At 56.8% G+C, this 21,809-nt stretch overlaps 1 protein-coding gene across 3 annotated transcripts in view; it reads left to right on the top strand.

Annotated features, from left to right (window-relative positions):
• Positions 1-21,809, top strand: part of AK8 (adenylate kinase 8) — a 127,634-nt gene that overhangs the window by 16,175 nt on the left and 89,650 nt on the right. For all 3 annotated transcript variants that reach the window (XM_030294082.1, XM_030294084.1, XM_030294085.1), the window contains one exon: positions 3,793-3,861. In XM_030294082.1, the coding sequence (XP_030149942.1) occupies positions 3,793-3,861 (69 nt within the window). The remainder of the gene's footprint in view (positions 1-3,792; positions 3,862-21,809) is intronic.

Raw genomic sequence — 21,809 nt, 5'->3', positions numbered from 1 at the left:
TGGAGACAGCACCAAGGCGGGGAGCGGCGGGGGGCGCCCGGGAGGGGCTGTGCTCAAAGTCAGGGGCCTGTCCCCTGCCGGGCACACCCCTGCGGGTGCTGTACCCCATCTGGACCTGTCTCCTTTCAACCCTGTTCTTTGACTGCCTTGCACCCCCCCTCGGCTCCCCGCCTGGGCTTTCCCCCCCCCCCCCCCCCCCCCCCGCCCCATCCCGGTACCTGTTTGCTGCCTCCTGAATGGGTGTTGTCAGGGACAGGAGACAAGTCTCAAGGGAAATGGGCCTCAGGATGGAAACTGACTCTGCCTGGGGTCGGGAGGGAACAGGACAGGGCTGCCCCCCCGCCGTTGACCCCCTCCCCTCGCCAGCCAGCTGGGGGAAGTTTCCCCGGAAGAGCTAAGAGGATATGGGTGGGGCAGAAAGGTACCCCCCCGGCCCCTGCCAGCAGCCTCTCTCTCAAGCGGGGTAGGGCTCTTGGCTGCTGCAGTTTGCTTATTTAAGACAGTGGCTCTCCAGGTGTGGTCGCCGGACCAGCAGCCTCAGCATCCCTGAGAACTTGTTACAAATGCAGATTCTCAGCTTCGCCCCAGACCCACTGGATCAGAAACCCTGGCGTGGGGCCGGTGACTTGTGCTCTCACAAGCTCTCCAGGGGTGCACCTTCAGGTGGGGGAATGACTGGCTTGAGCAAGGAATTGGCAAGGTGGAGAGAGAGAGGGCGGACAGAAGGACACAGGTGCCTCGGGGGTGCCGAACCCAGGGACCGGATGCTGGCTCGCTTCCCTCTCGCCTCTCTGGCCTCCTCGTTCTCGATGTGTCATACACTCATCCCCTTCTCTCTCTCCTGCTCACTCCTGCTCTTAACTTTCGCCGTCCGTTCAGTAGAAACCGTAGTGGCCCCAGAACTTTCCAGTGGGCAGAGACAAGTCCGATGCTTCCCAGAGGAACCCCCTCCCTCACCCTCTCGCCGTCTGCTCTGTCTTCCTCTTCCGATTCCACATCGTGGAAGAGCCATTCTGATGAAGCTGAGACCTGGTTTCTCCCTTTGTGCCGGCTTTGTGTCCTCACGCTCCCCTCATGCCTGCCAAGTGCCTGCCGTGGCTCCAGCCCCTCAGCTTGGGATCCGCTGGAAAGCGAGGGCTCCTGCCCTTGGTGATTACACCCCACGTCCTGGACCTGATGCCTCTTGGTCAGGATTGGGACATGGGCAGCGTCTGAAGCAATCACAGTGGCCAGCAGTGGGATATACCGATCAACTTGGACCAGTTAGGGTCCCCCACTGTATCTGACGGTGGGCTTGACCCCACAGAAACTATACAAGCTGCGGGGCACGAGGGTGGCTCCTCAAGGAATTTTGGGGGTTCTTTGCATTACAGGAGGCAGGGTGTATGGATGAGGGACAAAAAAATAAAAGGAAAAACTACAGAATTGCCACTCATTTCTCTGGATGAGGTGTGTGAAGCCCAAAGAGGTCAAGACTTGCTCAAGGTCACCCAGCTGACTGGAGCTGCGACAGCCATTATGTAGCCAAGAGTGGGAAGCTTGACCATGAACGGAGCCAGCCCAGGGCAAGCGGTGGGGAGGCGAGCCCTGATGCTGAGGGTGAGTCTGCGTTCTGCTCCCAGATTCCCCCACCCCCAGCAGCAGGCCTGCGTGTCTGGGATTTATTTTGACTTCCCACATCCTTTGTCAGAGATGTGAGCGTGAGTGGGGAGAGGTCTGGGCCCCTGGTCGTGCGCTACAGTGGGAGGTGACACAGACCAGGCGTCAGTGCCCCCCTTGAGTGGAGCTGCTTGTCCAGACCCGTGCTGAGGAAGCAGCATGCAGGGTATATTAAGGGTACTCAGGGGCGATCATGACCGCGGCGCTGAGCCCTTGCTGGGGGCTGGGCGCGTCCCAGGCTCGCCTCGCGTACCACCTCGTTTTATCCTCACGGCAACTCTTTGAGGCACCTTGTCTTTGTCTCACTGACAAATGAGGAAACTGAGGCTCAGAGTATTGAAGACTTGTCCGGTGTCACTCAGCGGGTGGCCAGGGCCCAAATCATGAGTGTCTGAGTCCCCGACCAATCAGTGACCCCCCCCCCCCCCCCCACCGCCCAAGGGTCTCCCTATGAACATTCTTTACCCACTTGGCCTATCCTCCCCCTGACACCAGACATAACCTTCTGAAATCACTCTGTCTGAGGGCTTCAGAGCCTTCGGCCTCCTCTCCCTCCAGCTCCTGTCCCTGCCCTGTGAGCCAGTTACCCGGAATGCTGTGTCCCCAAGGAGGTCCTTCACCGCCGAACTTCTTTTGCCCGAGTGCAGCCTGCTCTTGTCAGGGGACCCATCCAAACAGCTTCAAGGGGAGGCGGGTGAGGGCGCTACCTGCAGAATGTGGAGGAGCTGGGCGCACAGGAGCTGAGCCCCTTTGGGGATCGCTCCCCCGTCCCCTGGCTTCTCTCTGCCTGCGCCGGTGCCCCGTTCCTTCCGAATTCCGCTGCGTGGGAGCTGTCCCGAGCCCCTTCGCCGCACGCTCACTGCCAGGACATAGCGGAAGGGAGGCGTGGACGCGTTCTGCCACATGCACAAGCACTTACCGAAGCCCCGTTTCTAAGCCTGTTCCAGAGGCGCCGCCGTGTCCCAGCTCCCGGTCTCTCCAGGCGCTCCGACCGCACTCCAGGCGGACACGACAGCATTCCGGAGGCAGGATCTGGTGTCTCCGGACCCTCACAAATGCTGCCTCTAGAATGAAAGATCCAGGCTTTTCTTCAGTGGATACTTTGGAAGTTAGGGAAAAGTGCTTGCCCCCTCTTTCTTAGGGTCCCACTCCAGGGTCCCCAGCTTGGGGAAGGGAAGGGAAGGTAGATTTCTCGCCACCTGGGCGCCTCCTTGTGCACCCAGTGCACACCCAAGGGCCCTCATCTGTGCCTGGCGGGAGCCCCCCACCCGCCCCCCTGGGGGCTGGTTCAGCCCTGACATAGCTTAGGATGTGCGGTCTGGGGCTGGCCTGGGAGTCCGCCTTGGCCAAGCATTTGGGGTGTGTATGGAGAAGCACCAGCTTTTAATGATCTCGGGTCAAGGGGACACCTGGGAGGAGGTTTTCCAGGCGTCAGCTCTGGGGCCTTCAAGACTTGGTTGTAAAAACTGGGGTGTTGATTCTGGCCAGAGAAAGTTCAGAAGCGAGACAGAAGGTCAGCCGCCCTTAACTTCCTACCTGCACAGGCTGTCCCCCCTTCCCCCCACTTAGCTGCCATCGCTGGTGCTTAAGGGGCGGGGCTCTGGCTGCCCTGAGGGGGTTCAAGTTCAGCCTCTGCCTCTCCCTGCTTGTGTAAGCCAGTCCCATTCCTCCAGGAACTTTGAAACTTTCTGGGGAGACGGACATGAGCAGACCCCCAGAAGGCCGTGTGGTTAGAGCAATGACAGAGTTTGCCGTCGGGGATTATGGCGATCCCCAGCCCAGCCTGGGAGGGTCACGGAGGGCGGCCTACAGGCGGTGGCACTTGGGCCACGGACCTGAGGGAACCCAGAGTCACTTGGGTGGGGTGGGGGGAGCATCTGGGTGGGGGCACGGGATAAGCAAGAGTGTCGAGGTAGGTGTGCACATGTGGTGGGGAGCACAGGGTGGCGGGGGAAGGGCTGCAAGGCAGGCCTGGACTTTACGGAGGCCACTGGGCGGTCAGCCAGGGACTGGCGAGCCTTTGTGTCCACACAGCCGGCTCCTCAGCTGAGCCCGCTGGGCTGCCACTTACACATCCTTTGTGGCCCAGTGTGCGGGCTGAGGCCCTCATTCCGTGTGTCGTCTTTCCTTTAGAAGGTGCCCAGCACCCTGCTCGTCAGACTGATTCAGGAACGTGTGAGTGAGGAGGACTGCATCAGGCGGGTAAGAAACCGCGTGGAGCGGCTGGGGGGCTCCCAGGGAGAGGGGCTCTGTTACCAGATGAAGGGCAGGGGAGGGGCGTGGGTTCAGGTCCTAGCACAGAGGTGACCCGGGGCCCGCAGAGAAGGGTCAGACAGACGACCCAGAGCTCCGTGAAGCTCAGTGTGTGAATTTCACCTTGGATTTAGCCAGACAACAAGGTGGAATCTAGGGTACCCATCGGGGGTCTTAGGAGAGAGCTGGCCCCACCCCAAGGGGTCACAGGAGAGCCTTTAAGGAAAGGAACGTTGTGGAAGTAGGGGGTAGTTCAGGTAACCCACGAGCACCTGAGACCAGCCCCACAGGGAGCTGGACACTCCCGGACCCGGAGGGGCAGAGGGAGAACTGGGGGTACCCCCGACTCTCTGCTGCCAGACCCAGTGAAGCCAGAGGGCAGGCGTCCAGACGAAGCAGCCCATCCATGGAGGTCAGCCTCCTGGGGCACAAAGGGGGTTGGAGAGGGCGGGGGGGGGATCTGGAGGGGCAGATGGGGGGCAACAGGAACGATGGGCACCATGGGAGGGCTTTGCACACACTGACTCCTTGGGTCTTCAGAGGAGCTCTGTTGGGGAGCTCCCCATTTTGCAGATGGGGAAACTGAGGGTTGTTAAACCGTGTAGTATCCAGGCCTCTCCTCCTGGTCCACAGCTAGTCTTATTGTCTTCATGTCAGTGGCTTTCACAGAGCAAATGGTTTTAATTTTAACAAAGTCCAATTTATCCCGATTTGACCACTGTTAAAGTGTTTCACTTTAATATAGCTCTTGTGTGTTTCTTAAAAAATGTTTGTTTATTTTTGAGAGTGTGCAAATGGGAGGTGGGCAGAGAGAGATGGGGACAGAGGATCGAAAGCAGGTTCTGCACCGACAGCAGCGAGCCCGACGCGGGGCTCGAACTCACAAACTGTGAGATCGTGACCCGAGCTGAAGGTGGACACTCAACTGACTGAGCCACCAGGCTCCCCTGTTGCCTTCATTCTTGAGGGATATTTGTCCCCGGATTCAGAATTCTAGATCCCCAGCTCTTTCTCCTCACGCCTCGCAGGGTCCCGCCTCCTCCTGGCCAGCATGGTCTCTAAGTGGAAGGACAGCCGCCCAAGCAGCGTGTCCCTTTCCCCGACTTCCTCCCAGATTGTCCTCTGCGTTTTCGGTTTCCAGCAGTTCAGTTACCAAATGTCTGGCATGCATTTCTTTGGATTCGTTCTTTTGGAGATTGGTTGAGTTCCTTGAATTTGTAAGTTCACGTTTTTCTCCAAACTGGGGCAGTTTGGGGCCATCATTTCTACAGGTTCTTCAGGCTTTCTGCACCCTTCTCTCCCTGTCTCGTGTGAACAGTAGTCCTGCGGCCCCCGCAGGGTCGCCGAGGCTCCGTTCTCTGTTTCTCTCCCCTCTGTCGTGGACCAGAGAGGAGACCTCTCTGAGACCCTCCTTTCCCATCTCCGTTCTCCTATTGGGCCCATCCAGCGAGCGGTTCATTTGGATTGCCGTGTTTCTCGGTTTTCAAAATTCCAGTGGGCTCTTCTCGCTGTCTTCTGTCTCTGAGACTTTCTGTTTGTCCGTCCGTTTACTCATTGGAGCTTTGTTGTTACCGTCACGGCTTAAAGCCAGCCGCTTCAGACGCCTCGCTGACTCCAGCGCCTGAGTCACGTCAGCGGCGATGTCTGAGGTCTGAGACACCCGCGGCTGTCCTTGGGCTGCGCGATTCTGTATCCCGGGCATTTTTCTTTTTGCTGTTGAGACTCTGGGTCTTGTTTGAATCCTACGGCGGGTGTTGATACTTTTGTCTTCGCGGGCAGTTGATTCACTTGGGCTCAGGCCGCCAGTTCCAGCCACCTTCTCTGTGCTGTGGTTCCCATCTGGGTTCTGTGTACAAAGCCTCTGCGAGTGCCGTGCGGCTCCCTGGGGCTCTGTGCCGTGTGTGTGCCGCTCAGTGGGGCCCGGGCAGCGGTCTGTGCTGTGGCTCGGCCCTCGATGTCTTTAGAAAGCTGTCTAGGGTCAGACCCTTGCACGCACAGCTGGGAGGGAGCCCACGAGTCCATAGACATCTTTATTTGGTTGCTTTCCTGAACGCCTCGCTCTGCCATTTCCATGGTAACGCCCAGTTCCCTGGTGCTCCTCTTTTCGGTCCTCTGGCCAGAAAGCGGGGACTTTATTTGTCCCACTCTGCCACAGTCTTCCCGTGACTGCACCTGAGACTGGGGCCAAGCGGCAGGAGGACAGAGAGGGAAACATTACCGGGGCTTTGTCCCGGTCTCTAGGGACTGCAGAGGAAAGGCCCTCCGCCCCCTCAGGGTTTCGGGCACCTGCGGGCTCCCCGTGGCACCCCTACCGCAGTAGGCTTGCCTGGGGCCTGGGGTGCGAGGAAACAGGAAGGAGAAACACACAGAGATCTCCCCGCTGTCCGAGTGTCAGGAATCCCCCCCCTCTCACCGCCCAGGTCGGGTGTGAGGGCCCCTCCTGGCCTTCTCTCGGGCCCTCCCTGTCACCTGTGCTCAGTTTCAGGCTGCCCAAAGGCCGGGTGGGGGTGCTGGTTTGGTGGTATTTTGAATTCTGTTCTTCCTCCCCAGTTCACCTGCTACTGTATACTTTTCTGATTCCTCGAGTAGCCGCCGCCTGCATGCTGCCCACCCGTCAGAGCTGCTCTCAGAAGGAGTGAGCGGGCGGACTGTGCCGACCTCATCGTGCCCAGAACACAGCTTACATGCCTGCGTTGTTTTAATGTGCATGTGTCTGTACACATTCTCTCTCTCACTCGCTCGCTTAAAAATTCATTGAGAGGCCCAACTCTGGAAAGATCCCCGGGCATCTCTCCAGCGTGCTGGTGAGCAAGCAGCAGTTCTCACGCTTGGTCACACTTGGTCACGGCTCGGTCTGCACGGTCCTCGGCCCTGTGAGTCGAGACCGCGAGCCACAGATAAGCTGCAGTCTGGGTTTCGAAAGCTGGTCTGAACAGTGTGTTTTCCTCGGACCTCAGCTTGTTCCCGGTCAGCTGATGGTCTCCTGCTGCCTGGCTGAGGCCAGTGCCCCAAGTTCAGAGGCCATTCTAAACTGCAGATAGACGAACGTTTTCCAGAAACGCTTTGTGGGCCATATGGCCTCGTGTTGGAACTGCTCAACTCTGATGTAATGTGGAGGCAGCCATACGTGGTACAGAGATGAAAGGACACGGTTTGTCCCAATAAAACTTTAGTTACAAAAATAGGCAGCAGGCGGATTTGGCCCGGGACTCCTAGTTTCCGGACCCCTGTTCTAAGTGCTACTTTCACACCATTATGAAAAACGCTTTTGCCTTCTCTCTTCATTTCCAAATAAAAAGCAAACGTCCCCTCTCGTGCACCAGGGACCCCGCCCTTCATTCCCTAACTTCCCTCAGGCTCTGTGTCCACCGCCCTGTCTGATCTGGCCCCTTCCTCTGGGGCAGGAGCAGTGAGGTTGGGGGGTCATGTGGCCCCAGTGAGCCAGGAGGAACTAAGGCCCTAGAGGAAGAAAGTGAGACAGGACCCGGGCTCCGTGTCCAGCCTGGAGGGAGGGGGCCTTCATTCCTCCAGACCCAGTTCCCACCCCCACCCCCTTGGGTTAGGTCTCAGCAGAGGCCGGCCTCAGTTTCTTCTTCCCAATAGGCCTGGGGGCAGCCCTTCCCCGGCCCAGTCCTGGTCCAAGCACCAGCCTCCCTCCTGCCCTGCCTGCTGCCTTGTCTCTCAAGGTTCTCCCTCCCACCCCTCCCCAAGTGAAATAAAGCCTCCTACACACACACCCCCACACACAGCAAACTTCCACCTTCCAGCAGTGCTAGAAGAAAGGCCCCTTAGCCATAGGCTCATTTGAAGACTTGTCACCTGCTCCCAAGCCCATCTGGCTCAGTTCCCCCTACTCCAGTCAAGTGCCTTGTTGCAGGCACCACGTGGTCTTTGCTGCTGGACCCTTTCCCTCTGCCTCAGCCCCCCACGAGCAAGGGGGTCCCTTGGTCTTGAGCTCACCAGCTGCGGTCGGATACGGCCTTGCATGCCCAAAGGAGGGCCAGCTGTCAGAAGGGCCGTGAGGGCCACTAGCCAGGCCGGGAGAGCCAGGTTGTTACAGAAACCTCCAGAGATGGGGCCGGCGTGGTCTGTGGAGGGGCTGTCTTGGCGGGGGGCGGGGAGGGAGGGTGGCAGGCAGAACGAGGCCCGGACCCCCCTTCATACCAACCTCAGATCGGTTCTTCTTAAAACTGACCCATCAGTCGGTCACCCTCTCGAAGGTTCCCTCTCTTTTATCTGGGAGGTGCGGAAACAGTCATTTGTCAGGAATAAAGGGGGAGGGGAGGGCCTCCTAAGTGACTAGAAACGGGCCGGCACTTTCCGGACAAAACGCTCTATGCCTTAATCCATAATTGATAATGAGTTTGCCAAGTCAAATTAAACTCTTACATTGCAGATCACCAGGCTGGAAGCGTTCAGGTCTGTTTCTCTCTTCCCGCTTCAGGGCCAAGCTGCTTCTCTACTGCTTAGGGCCGTGCTGGCCCCGTTTGGCCGAATGTTGGGCGTTACTCCTTGGGCATGAGCGTACCCGAGTCACCGGGACTGGGACCTGGCCGCGGGGTGGGGGCTGCATTTAAGAGAGCCAGAGACAGCCTTGCACGTGGGGCCGGTCCAGGATGCTGAGAGCTTCTGGAACCAGGGCGTGGTAGCTGTGGAAGGGAGTCACCCTTGGGTTCCTACCCCAGGAATCTCACTCGCCCTGAGCGATGTGGCCTCCTCTCGAGCCACAACTGCTCCCCGGCCCAAATGCTGTCCCGGTGGGGGCAGCTCCGTGGTGGTTCTCGGCATCAGCAAAGGCAGGCGGCAGGATCTCCCCACACCCCCTTAAGATTTCCTTTTTTTTTCTTTTTATTAAAAAAATTTTTTTTTAATATTTATTTCAGAGACAGAGAGACAGAGCACAAGCAGGGGAGGGGCAGAGAGAGAGCCAGAGACAGAATCTGAAACAGGCTGCAGGCTCTGAGCTGTCAGCACAGAGCCTGATGCAGGGCTCGAACCCACAAACCGTGAGATCATAACCTGAGCTGAAGTCGGACACTTAACCGACTGAGCCACCCAGGCACCCGTCTTTTCTTTTCTTTTCTTTTCTTTTCTTTTCTTTTCTTTTCTTTTCTTTTCTTTTCTTTTCTTTTTTTTAATGTTTACCTATTTTTGAGAGAGAGAGAAAGAGCGCGTGAGCGAGTGGGGCAGGGGCAGAGGGAGGGGGACAGAGGATCCGAAGCGGGTTCTGGGCTGACAGCACAGAGCCTGACACGGGGCTCGAACTCGCAAACTGCGAGATCACGACCTGAGCTGAAGTTGGATGCTCAACCGACTGAGCCAGCCAGGACCCCCCAGATTTCTCTTTAAGATGCTTACGATGCCACACCACCTCATGATCCAGGAGCTCGAGCCAGAACTGCCATGTCCTGGGTCAAGAGTGTTCGCGTCCCCTGGCTGCCTTGGTGCAAAAGAGGCCTGGAGCCCCCCCACCCAGCTGACTGCGAGAACAAGAAAAGACCCCGGGTCTGGCAGGCAGGTCGGCAGACTCAGCTTCTCCACTCGGGCCCTCCTTTTGGCTTCGGGCCAGGCTTTACCCAACCCAATCTGAAGACGTAGAAATGTTACTTTGTGTAAGTTATTTTCGTAAATTACTGCCTGTTTCTGGTGCATAAGCGTTCAACCTGGAATTCAGAAGTGTGGAATTGTGGGGTTGGGTCACTGGGTGCGTTCCCCAGGGGAGATAAACCACCTTGAACTATGCCTCGGAGATCCGGGCACTGGGTCCGGACACAGGCTCCAGCTGGACCGGGCTGCTTTGTTCATATCGTTTTTCGTTTGTTTGTTTTCTAATCTCCGTAAGTCACGAGAAGTCATGCCTTCTGGGGCAAAGCTGGTGCTTCTCGCTTCTGTGACTTCAACTGCACATCCCAATCTTGCCCTCAGTGACCCAGGTTAGTCTCTGAAACACGCATGTAACTTCTATAAACCCTCTTGAGCTTACCTAAAAGTTTGGTCTGCACAGCACCTGCAGTGTGGACAGAGCGTAAGACCAGGCATCCCTGGTCCTTGCCAACAGCCGCCACCATCACGAAGATGGTGATAATATTTACTATTAGAGTTGTCGGTTAGTTCTAGCGTAAGTGAGATTATTATGAGTTCTGTTGTACCGTACGACTCTATCGTGCATAATGAATACTCTTGGTTGATTTAATACTATTGATTCGGTATTTATAATGATTTTAGTGATATCATTGTTACTGTGTTGGTGATGGTGGCTGGAGGGTGCCTGGACTCCAACGACTTGGGGCGCCTGGCCTGGCACCTGGCCCACAACACCACACCGCAGGGGCACAGGGCGCCTCTGCAGCGAGGCCGTCGACGGAGATCCCCGATGGGAGCGGAGGGCTGAGGGCCGCGTCCGTGACCTCATGCATCCTGACAGCAGCCTGGTAGAGGAGGCCCTGCCCTCACTGCATTTCGGGATGCAGAAGCTGAGGCTTGCAGACGTTGTGTGCCCTGCCGGGGGTCCCACGGTCCGTCCCAGAACAGAAACGCAAACGCGGAGTTCTGCTGTTGGCCACTGTCTTCTTGGCTCCCCAGTGCACGCTGTGTCCCCCCCCTTCACGAGGCCTCCCGCCCTTATCCGCGAACGGCCAGGCCCAGCTTCAGCTTCAAAGCCCCTTCCGGCCTTTGCGTTCTGATTCTGATCCCGTCCAAGCCATTGTTACCTGCAGCGCAGAGAAATATCTCCTTTAATTTGTTTTAAAATTCCTTCTGAGCTTCAAGGGGCATTCCGTACCTTTTTCATCTCTTCCCGGCGGAGACAGGACTTCGAGAGCAAGAGGTGAGGCTTCTAATTATGTGCTTTGGTTGTTCGGAAACAAAACAAACCCTCATCCAAAATAAACAGGCTTTCTTGCTTTTGGGGGAGAAAAATGACACATATGCATATTCATTTATATGGTAATTATTATTATTTAGCTACACAGGGACTAGAATTGGTAATTTAGAGCACAAAAAGGAAGCAGGGAATAGCGTTCAGGGAAAAGTAATGCGATCATAACCCATCAGGATTCTGTAGTTAATGTTGGGGGGTTTTTCTTCTCTTTTCCTTTTTTTTGGTCTAATGCAATCTCTTTGAAGAATCTCTTTGAAGTGACCAGCAAATGCGTTGGAGAAAGACAAATTAGCACTTTGTTTTGGAACGGTGAAAAGGACGTGGGCTCTACCTGTTGGGGACCCATGGCCTTTCTTTAGGGACAGCCACGTTCTTGAAGTCCGAGAGCTCTTCAGGCAACATCTCTGAGGGCGGAGGGAAGCTAAACGAGGCGGCAAGTTCAGGAAACGTGGAGGAAAAGGCTCTAACACCAGAGACATTACAAGTCTTTTCTTCTCCAGAGTCATAGTGCTCTCCCGGGTTTGGATTACTGAGGTCCCTTTCCTTCCTTGGGGACCTAGCCCCTCCCCACAGCTACCCTGCTTGCTTCCCGGCCCTTCTGCGTATCGCTGCCTCAGGGATGGCTTCAAGAAAATGAACAAATTCATTTCTCGACTGCAGTACGTTCAGACGGCTCAACATTCCAAAGGCGCCCAAGTCCCCTCAGCCGCCGGCTCCCTTCCTGGAGGCAACTGATGTTAACACTCCCTCGAAAGGATGTTTATATTTTATACCTAGAGAAGTGTTTGTCTACTTAAAGCAAATGTTGGGCGTCCTCCACCGCTGAGCACCGCTGTTGCTCTCCAGCCTTCTCGGGCGTCCGTCCTCAAAGCGCTGGAGGCCTGGGCCTGCCCGCTGCCCAGCTCCGTCCCTCTGCTCCTCTCGTGTCCGCTGCCTTTCGCCCCTCCTCCAGCTTCACCTGTGTGGCCCCCTCCCGGGGTCTCCGTACACTGCGTGTGGGGCGTAGACCCTGGTGGGGGGACTCCCGGTGGTTTCCCTCCCCCTGGTGTCCGCGACCGTGTCCCCCACCTTGAGTGGGAGCAGGTCCAACAGAAGAGGGCAGAGGTGAGGAGGGGTCAGTCCCATGATGATGTTACATTATCTGAGACTTCGTCCGAGTGGACCGGAGAGACAGAGTCTCCTTACTGGCTTGACAAGTCAGCTGCCGTGTTGGAGAGGCTCACGAGGGCGGCCTCCAGCCCGCGAGAAACCAGGGCCCGAGTCAGACATACGGCTGCACGGGAGGGAATTCTGCCAATGGCCAGAATGAGGTCAGAGGCGGATTCCTCCTCTGTCGAGCCTCCAGATGAGAACGCAGCCCGGCTCCCACCTTGACTGCTGCCCTGTGAGGCCCCCGCAGAGAACCCGGCTGAGCAGCCATCAGCTCCGAGCCTGGGAAATATTCGCAAAGTGAATGAATGAGAGAATGCCGCTTGGGTGATTCCCCCAGTCTGTACCCAGGGAAGTGAAATCTTATCCCAGCTGGCTGGTGGCCCAAGGAGGGAAGGTGCTTAAAATACAATGTGACTATGCCGTCCAGTCTGAACAGGTTTCAGCAACAGGAACATATTTGTCCTAAGGCTTCTCTGGGGAGGATATTTGGATTGTTGCCCTGGCTTGGTTTACGTAACTTGTGGAGACTGTTTAGTGACGTTCCTCATCACATCTTCAAATTGTTTTCTGTTATCAGTGCTTTCAAATTCTGCATTTGGCCGTGGCCCCCTACAGCTTGTTGAGTTCAACTGCTGCACCCCCAGGGTGGTGTTGCGCCCCGAGCCTCCGGGGTTCAAGGTTTGAGGACCATCTTCCAATTCAGTCTTGGTGCCCTGTGCACAGACTTCCTTTGTCTTCCCTCATCATCCTTTTAATCGACTAGAACGAGGGTCAGCCACCAGTGCACTTGATTTAAAAAAAATTTTTTTTAAATGTTTGTTTAGTTTTGAGAGACATAGACAGAGCACGAGCGGGGGAGGGGCAGAGAGAGAGAGAGAGAGGGAGACATAGAATCAGAAGCAGGCTCCGGGCTCCGAGCTGTCAGCACAGGGCCTGACGCGGGGCTCGAACTCACAGACCGTGAGATCATGACCTGAGCTGAAGTCGGATACTCAACCGACTGAGCCACCCAGGCGCCCCCAGGACACTTGATTTTAAAGTATTGAATAAAGGCATATCATAAAAGTGCACCGTATGGAGGGATTCCAATTCATTTTACCATTTTTTTAAAACAGTGTCTTTATTTTTTTAATTAATTTATTTTGAGAGAGAGAGAGAGAGCACACACACACACACACACACACACACACACACGAGTGGGGGAGGGGCAGAGAGAGAGGGAGAGAGGGAATCCCAAGCAGTCTCCTGGATGTCAGTGCAGAGCCCGATGTGGGGCTCGATCTCACGACCCCGGCATCATGACATGAGCTGAAATCAAGAGTCAGATGTTTAACCAACCGAGCCACCCAGGCACCCCGCCTTCTGTGAAAGGTTTTAAACAGGATGATTTCTAAAGACACTGTTTTAGGGGCGCCTGGGTGGATTCTCTCCCTCCCTCTCTCTCTCTGCCCTTTCCCTGCTTGTGTGCTTGTGTGCACGTGTGCACACTCTCTTTCTCAAAATCTATAAATAAACTTAAAAAAAAATCTTTTAGGGGCTCCTGGGTGGCTCAGTCGGTTGAACGTCCGACTTCGGCTCAGATCATGATCTCACAGTTCGTGAGTTCAAGCCCCATGTCGGGCTCTGTGCTGACAGCTCAGAGCCTGGACCCTGCTTCATATTCTGGGTCTCCCTCGCTCTCTTTCTGCCCCTCCCCCGCCCATGCTGTCTCCGTCTCTCAAAAATAAATAAACGTTAAAGAAAATTAAAAAAAAAATCTTTTACACAAGGAGAAACTGAGGCCCAGATGGGAGAAGGGACTTAGCCGAAGTCAGAGCCACTATCACACCGAGGTTCTCGGCCACCTGGCTGCCGGGCCCAGCTCGGGCCAGGGCCTCTGCTGTTGTGCAGACCCCTGGACAAAGGCGTTTTTGTGTCACCAGAACCAGACTGAGTTGGGAGGCCATGGGTGAGAAAATCCTGGCTAAGAGACAAGGGAGAAATGTCGTGATGTGTGGTCACCTTCCTCCCACCGCTGTGCGGTGGAGACAGAAAGGCTGGTAGCCGATGACCCTGGCTTGGCAGACGGTGGGAGTTGATCACCCAGGAAAAGGCAGCAGCCTCCGAGCCTCAGAGGTGACTGATGGGCCCCGCAGATGGCTTGTGTCCGCCTCTGCTGGCCGGGCCTGTCCCTGGCGGGTCTGGGCCGGTGGGCCAAGGGGACCCGGTGCGGGGAGAGCCACGCGGGCCTCGGCACAGGCCTGTGTGAAGCTCCTGAGGTCGCAGGTGGGCCTCGTGGGCCCCGGGGGCCGCGGTGCCCCGTCTGCAAAGCCGGGCTGGCTCGCTCTCCCTGTCGAATGAGATCTCCAAGCCAAGGGCTCAGCCCTCGGCTCTGAGGTCCACTTGGGCAGGTGAAGAGGCTTCTCTCACACAAGGTGAGTGGCTGGAGACAGATCACGCACGGACGGGCCGGAGAAGGCTGCTGCCGCTTCCTACTTCACTTCGTTGGAGTCCGTGCGCCTCTGGGGTCGGCTCGTGGCCCGCCGGCACAGCGTGCGGTCAGAATCATTACTCGGATGAGTCCTGGGACATCCTCACAGCCCGCACGGATGAGAATTAGCAGTCTTTTGAATGTAAGGCCGGAGGAAAAGAAAAAAATCAATGGAATTTAAAAACCAGCTGGAGTCCGTCTCCTACTTCTGTCCACGTGCCTTGGTTTTTCTCTGATTCTGTGAGCTTGCACTGGGGATGAGTTCTACCCCCTGGAGGTTAGGACTAGCTCGAAAGGTGGTACGGCGTGAGGCCAAACGTAAGCCAAGTCGTAGAACTCGCTCCCCTCGAGGGCCGCCCTGGGCTGTCGGGCAGAGACCTTTAGCGTGAGCGAGACAGGACGCGGGCCCCCTCGGTGCCCAGCTGGCGGTCAGTGCCCTGCTCAGTCGTGTTCTGTGTCGCAGCCATGATGCTCAGAGCCCCATCCGAGGGGAAGCCACCCTCTGACTAAGGAAGACCAGACCTCGGCATCCTTGCATCCGCCCCTGGTGCGCCGAAGGGAGGCCCGTGGGGACACCGCGCCTGTCGCCCGGGTCACTGAGTCCAGCCGGCTCTGCTCAGCCCCCGGCAGTTGGTCAGGTCTTCCTAATGCGCCCACCGGATGCCCGGAGTGGAAACCCGAACACGTCCACGGGGGCGTGTGTTATCTACCTGGGATGTAATCAGGCCTCGACCTCAGTGAGCTCGAAAGACACGGACTTGCCCTGTGACTCATCGGGCCTGTGGTCTCGTTGTGGTAAAGATCAGGAAGAATAAAAACGAAGGCCCGAGTGAAGCCGCAGCACAGGCAGCAGAGAGCAGAACTGGTCCCTCAAGATAAAGACACAAATAACGGTTAGCCAGTCCTTAGCGGCACACGATACGTTACAGACACTGTGCCAAGCCGGGAGGCATCTTCTGCCGGGAGCCACACCTGCGAAGGGGTCAACGACTAAGACTCACGGGCACCCACCGTGCGCCACGGCCTGCTTTCTGTCGCGTCGGGGACAGAACGGAACAAACGACACGGTGCCCGCTTTCGTGGACATGTGGTGGGCGGTGCAGGTGGGGGGTCAGTGCTGCCGTCCTCCCATCCGACGGGAGAGGAGGCCGCGGCACCAGAAATCCGCTGCCGATCCCAAGGCGGGAAACGTGTGTTACCTAAAGGAAAACAGACCTTCCAGAACATCTGCAATCATCTCCCTCCTTGAGCTGAAGAAAGAGTGTCCTCGTCAAAAGCCAGACTCTGGCCACACTCCCCACGTCCCTGGTCGCGGGGAAGGTCCACGGCGCTCACCGGAAGAGGCTCACACCCCCAGCCCCACACCGACCAGCCCTGCGCCGGGCCCGGGGTGGGGGCTTTACTGCACATAAAATGCAGAATTACACTCTGTGTTCCCGGATTGACCCGGTTTTCTTTTCTTTATCCCCTTTAGCGTCACGGAGGCTCTCAGTTAAGAGAGGAGGGGTCGGTGCGGCATACTTTTGGCCGCGGAACCAAAAGTTTAAAGTTGACTTGGCAGATCTCTGGAGCCTTTTTCTTCGTCTCTTTTTAGGCACAGATTTATGCCTCCCTGCCCATGACGTGAGTCAGTATTTATGGTGGAGACGCTGGCAGAGTAGAGGAGCCTGAGTCTGGTCTGCAGAACCACCGGCTGTTTGTTTTATCTGTCCTTGTGGTGTCATCGGGCTGGCATTAATCGCCCGGCTTTCACCCTCTGACGGGAGGAACACAGGACTTTCTTGCCATTGTTTTGACACCCGCGGGTTTATGGATGTCACTTGCACCCTCTGAGGAACGCGGTTTTATTGATCAACAGCTCTGCTGAGGCCCGGGGCCGTGTGCTCCTCGAACACAGACACAGGATCGCAGGGCGTCGGAGGGGCGGCCCAGCCTCCACTCAGAAAACTTACGGCACGCGTCACGGTGAGGCAGGGCTCCGAGGGGGGCCGGTGAGTGCACCCTCCGGGATCCCTCAACCCTCAGTTGAGGCCGTGCTTGGCCAGGTGGCCGGGTGGCGTGCCTCGGGGCCCGTTAATGGCACGCGTGGCCCAGCTGTCTGCAGGCCCAGCCCGTGATGATCCCTCTCACGGTTGTTGGGAGGAGAAGCGGGTGGCAGGGATGTGGCCCCGAGTCTGATGCTTGGGCAGCCGTAACCCTGGAGCAGCACAGAGTATCGAGAGGCACGGCGGTGTTGGAAACAGGATCGGACGGGGGACCAGCGGGACGTCGCCTGGGGCAGGTGGAGCGCTGATTCGAAGGTGGAGCGGAGCCGGAAACGCCGGCCGGGGGGCCAGAGCAGAGGGCGGCAGCCCCTCGTGTCCTTGGGCCCTCGGCCGGCCGCCCACTAGGAGCAGCGCGGTGCGTGCCCGAGGCTGGGACGCGCTGGGCACCGCCACTCCTCCGGCACCTGCCAGATGTCGTGCTAGCTCTTTGTGTGTGTGTCGTCGCATGCGGCCCCCAACCCCAGCAGGGCGGGCGCTTCCCAGCACGCCTGTCTTGAAGAAGAGGAAACAGTCACACGGTTGGGAGACGGGGGTCCCGGGGTGCCCAGCTGGCTCATTACCATTAGCCGATGGGATTCGAAAGAAACGTGGAAAGTCGCGTGGGTGTGAGTGGGCATGTATTCACTACCCCCAATTTTAATTCTAAACAGACTACTTAAGGGGGGGGGCGCCTGGGGGGCTCCGTCGGTGAAGCGTCCGACTTCGGCTCAGGTCCCGATCTCACTCACAGTTTGTGAGTTTGAGCCCCCGCGTCGGGCTCTGTGCTCACAGGGCGGAGCCCGGAGCCTGCTTCCGATTCTGTGCCTCCCTCTCTCTCTGCCCCTCCCCTATTCATGCTCTGTCTCCCTCTGCCCCTCCCCTGCTCATACTCTTTCTCAATAATAAACATTAAAACAATTTTTTTTAAATATACTACTTGTAACACTAACTACAAATCAGAGTATTGGACAGAACACAAGAGCGAGTGTGTATCCCATTGGCATGCCTGCCATTTATTGAGACTTTGTGGCGCCCCCCAGTATCTGGTGAATTCTCACTCTCTGAAGATATAACGGGTTTTCTCACATTTCCCTTTGCAACAATTGGCCAAGTGGGGCTTTTCCTGGAGGAGCGGCAGGGGGTCTAGTCTCTGGAAGTGGAAGATGGAGGATGAGGACCCGAGAGGAGAGGAGTTCAGGAAGATGTGGGGAGTGGTCCCAGCCTCCGGAAGGTTGAGAAGTGAGCGGAGGGAGAAGGTTGCGTTGACTGGGACACAGGGAGTAAGGGTGGGAGGGCGCTTTCGTGAGGGAGTGACCGACGCAGGGGAGACGGAAGGACAGGGGCCAGCAGCACTGGGGATGGGGTGCCGGAGCCTGAGGGACTCCTCGTGCAGGCGCCCAGTGTCGCCCAGGGTGCTGCCTCCTTGTGAGATCTGGAATGAGCTCTGTGAAGTCACCCCTTTGCGGATTCAGCCTTTCTCAGCTTCCCTGGCGCCCCGATTGCGGTTAGGGGAGAGAAAGGAACTGGTGTGTGTGAAGTGCCTACTTCCACTCGCACTCTGCTGGCACACTTGCCGTCGACGACCTCATGCAGCCGTTTCAGTGATTTTCCCTGTAAGGGGGTTCTTACCGCCCCCACTTTACAGATGAGCGCACTGAGGCTCGGGGCTGGGTAATTGAGGCGACAGAACCGCGAGGTAGGAGCCACGATCTGGACCCGGCCGTGGCTCCCTCCGTGGCCAGTGCTTTCCCTGCCCACGGCCCTGACGGGCAGCATGGGGGTCCCAGGACGAGGGGAGAGCTCCAGCTTGAGGGGAGGCGGGAACCGAGGGCTGTCTGCTTCGGTGTGGGGCTGTGCCTGGTTCAGTGAACTTGGCACGGAGAGGAAGAGGTGAGGTCTGAGGAGCCGTTTGGGGTCTGGACGGGGGACACCGCAGTCCCTGAGGGTGAGCCCCGGGGGCTCTGTGCACTCGACCGTCATGCTGTGCTTGGGAGTTCCCCGGAGAGGAGTCATTCTAGTTGTTGATCAGACTTGGGGTCCTTGTCAGCCCCTCCTGCCCCTTGGTGGTGGTGGGGGGGTGCCCCTTCCTTTCATGATCTCAGAGAGCCGGCAGGGGTGCAGGACAAGAAACAAGATGCGGGACTGAAAGTAAGTGACATTGTGATGTTCAAAGCACGGGAGAGGTGAGTCAGTCACTGGTCCTGTGGTCACTGGTCCTGTGGAAGCCTGCTTTTCCTGCATGATTATTAATAACGTGCTATTATTCACCCTTAAACGTCTTTGTTAGACCATAAATCTTTTTTGTAATGTTTATTTATTTTTGAGAGAGAGAGAGCACGCGCGCGTGCGGACGAGTGGGGGAGGGGCAGAGAGAGGGGGACAGAGGATCCGAAACGGGTTCCGCGCTGTCAGCACAGAGCCCGACACGGGGCTCGAACTCATGAACCACGAGACCATGACCTGAGCTGAAGTCGGACACTCAACCGACTGAGCCACCCAGGCGCCCTGTTAGACCATAAAGCTTACACTTCCCCTACGTAGAGGTCAGCTGGTCCGTTTCCTCTCGATTCACAGATGACGTTCAAGGCCTTGCACAGTCACCAGTCAGAGGGCCAGCTGGGAAAAAGCGATGAGTAAGACAGACTTGGGGCAGTCGGTTAAAGAAGCCGGTGACGGTTCACCCCCAGGGCAGGCCCGCTGACCTTTCCAGTATGGAAGCACAGGGTGTGTGTGAATACCTGAATGAATGAATGAATGAATGAATAGATGGGGGAGTGAATGAGTGAATGGATCTTGCCCCATCGTAACAACGTGATGATTGTTTGCACATGTGCTGGACCCCAACCTGCGGTCCCGTGTGGCTCCTGCTCATCCTTGGGGAGGGCCCCCGGCCCGGCGATGGCAGATGGCCTCGAGTGCTCTGGGACGGGTCCGCCGTCGCCGAGACCACTCACCGGACTCCCCTCGTCCTAATCCAAACGTGTTTTCCTCATATCGTCTTGAACTGGACCACTTTCCTCAGGTCACGTCCAGAATGTCAGTTATTCCTGTTTCCAAGAGACCACCTTTCTAAATCATCTGTATTAAGTTCTGCAAACTTACATAGGATTCCTTCTTGCGAGTAGGTAGAGAAAAAAGAACATAGCTCATCTCTCTCAGAATTACAATGCTAATATGTTATAATACAATACAATTATAATGCTGAAGCCGGCCCGTTCTTTGTTGCCAGGCACCGTGCCTTGTTTTGTGGGTACTTGCTTAGAGTCCGTATTTAAGTATCCCAACAGCTACGGGCTAGACTGCGGTTACTGCCCCACTTTGCAGATAGGGAGGGCAAGGCCAGAGGGATTGAGGTGACTGGTTGGAAGTCATCCAGCTGGCCGTGGCACAGGCCGGTTCCAAAGCCCCTATGTTTCACCCTCCAGATAATCTGACATCCTAAAGGGCAGGTCTCATTTTGGAGGAGGTGGGACCACACCTCGGACGTGCCGTAAAGTGTTTGAGCGGAATGGCCCCATTAACTGGATGCGGTTGGATTACCCATTTCATTCGTTTCCAACCATGGCCGCTGTGTCTGCACCTGAGAACGAGATGCTATACCCCGAAGTGAGTTATGTCTCTAATGGGCTGCCTCGGTGGCATCCCAGCATCGGTGGGGGGGGGGTGGGGAGGGGGGTGGGATGGGACTGGTCCGTCTGGGGACAGAACTGGGTGGTCTTCAAACTGGGTTTTCCTCTGCAGGGGATCTTTGGGGGCGCCAGGGACATTTAACGTAAATTCAACTTTAAAATACCTTTTTTAGCTATTTGGGAACAGTCACGTCTGTGCTGTCCTAGGTTTTAACACCCTGGAGCTCTCTGGCTTTTCACCTGCAGACCTAGGACTACCAGCTGGCCCGGATCCGCATGTTTGCGCGAAATGCCACGCTTGTGTCACTGATGAACAACGGTGGGATGGACACTGTCGGTTATTTAGAGCGGTCGCCCCCGCGTGCCCCTTTGAGCACGTGCCCTGCTGCTAGGCTGTGCACAGAAGGCCAGGCAAAGCCCAGGGCACGCCTTGCTGGAGGCAGGGCGGGCCAGGAGGAGCGAGTTAAGGAACGACCTGCTCTGCTGCATGCGTATACTTGAGTGGGGTCAGGAATGCCAGCAGGGGCTGCATATTGTTTGAGGCTCAACTTGGAAACAAAAATCCTCGCCGGCCGTCTTTCGGGTGAGCTGGAGACGGAAGACGTCCTGAGAGTACACGGCAGACCGAAGGTGCCCGTGGTTTTGTATAAACCAAAGGAACTGCTACTGAGGCAATTCCATTCCAGCTTTCGTCCGTTCATCAAAACGGTCTTCCTGTTCTCTCGGGTCGCCTTTGGGACACGTCAGTTTCCCAAACTCGACCTTCTCAGATGCATTTCTTTCTGGCTGGTACCGTCTCTCCTTTCTCCTTCTTTTATATGTTGGGAAATCACATCATATTTCATTGGGAAAAAAAAAAAATAAAAAAAGAGGGGTAGCTGGTGGGCCTGTGGTGATCTTTTGATGCTTCCCCTGGTTCAGACTTGGAGCTGGGTGAATCTGATTCGTCAAGTCCAAATCTGCAGCCTCAGATCGCCCCCTCAGGACCGCGAGGAATCAGCACTCGGCTCCAGGGACGGTCTGGTACGGTCTCCACTTGGAGCGGGGAGCCGGCAAGGGGGCCTCCCAGGGGGAGCACCCCGCTCTGGTCTTTGGCGGAGAGGGGAGGGGAGCGGGGGACGATGCATCGGAGAGGCAGAGGGCCCGGAGGGCGGGCGTTTTACCGCGCGAAGTTGCTAATTGTGCTTTAATAATAGTCAGGAGGGCAGAGAAGGCCAGTGTTCACACAGAGCAGGACAGCCCGCTCCGCGTCGGGCCGCGCTCCGCTGGGCCTCGCCAAGTTCCCCAGGCTGGCTGGCTCCGTTCGCTCCCCCTTTTCTTTTTCTCATCCGTGACATCTGCTCGGTGCTTGTCCCTCCTGTGATACCGTACCCCTCGCAGCTGTGCAGACCTCCGGCTCTGTGCTGGTGCATGGGGTGCCCTGAGCATACGGCCTTTTTGATGTGTGATAAAACAGAACCGAGCCACGGGGGTATGGCGAGCGAAGGCATCAGAATATCAATTAACCTGCTCTGAACAAAGCTGCGGCTCCAGAGCGGAATAGACATTTCACTGAAGTGTCAGGAAGACGGATAATGTATTCTAATTAGGGACTGACGGATACCTCCGCGCTCAGCCACTCCTGGTAGTCGGACCCACGAACCTAACGAGCGTGTGCCATCATGGCACCGGCCGGGCGCTATTGACTGATTTATGACTTCTTGCTTTGCCAGAGTCGGCGGCCATTAAGTTGCTCTCGGCCA

The sequence above is a fragment of the Lynx canadensis genome, chromosome D4, assembly GCF_007474595.2.
Source record: "Lynx canadensis isolate LIC74 chromosome D4, mLynCan4.pri.v2, whole genome shotgun sequence".
Taxonomy (NCBI): domain Eukaryota; kingdom Metazoa; phylum Chordata; class Mammalia; order Carnivora; family Felidae; genus Lynx; species Lynx canadensis.
Note: the sequence above shows the minus strand (reverse complement) of the source record. Positions and strands in the feature narration are given on the sequence as shown.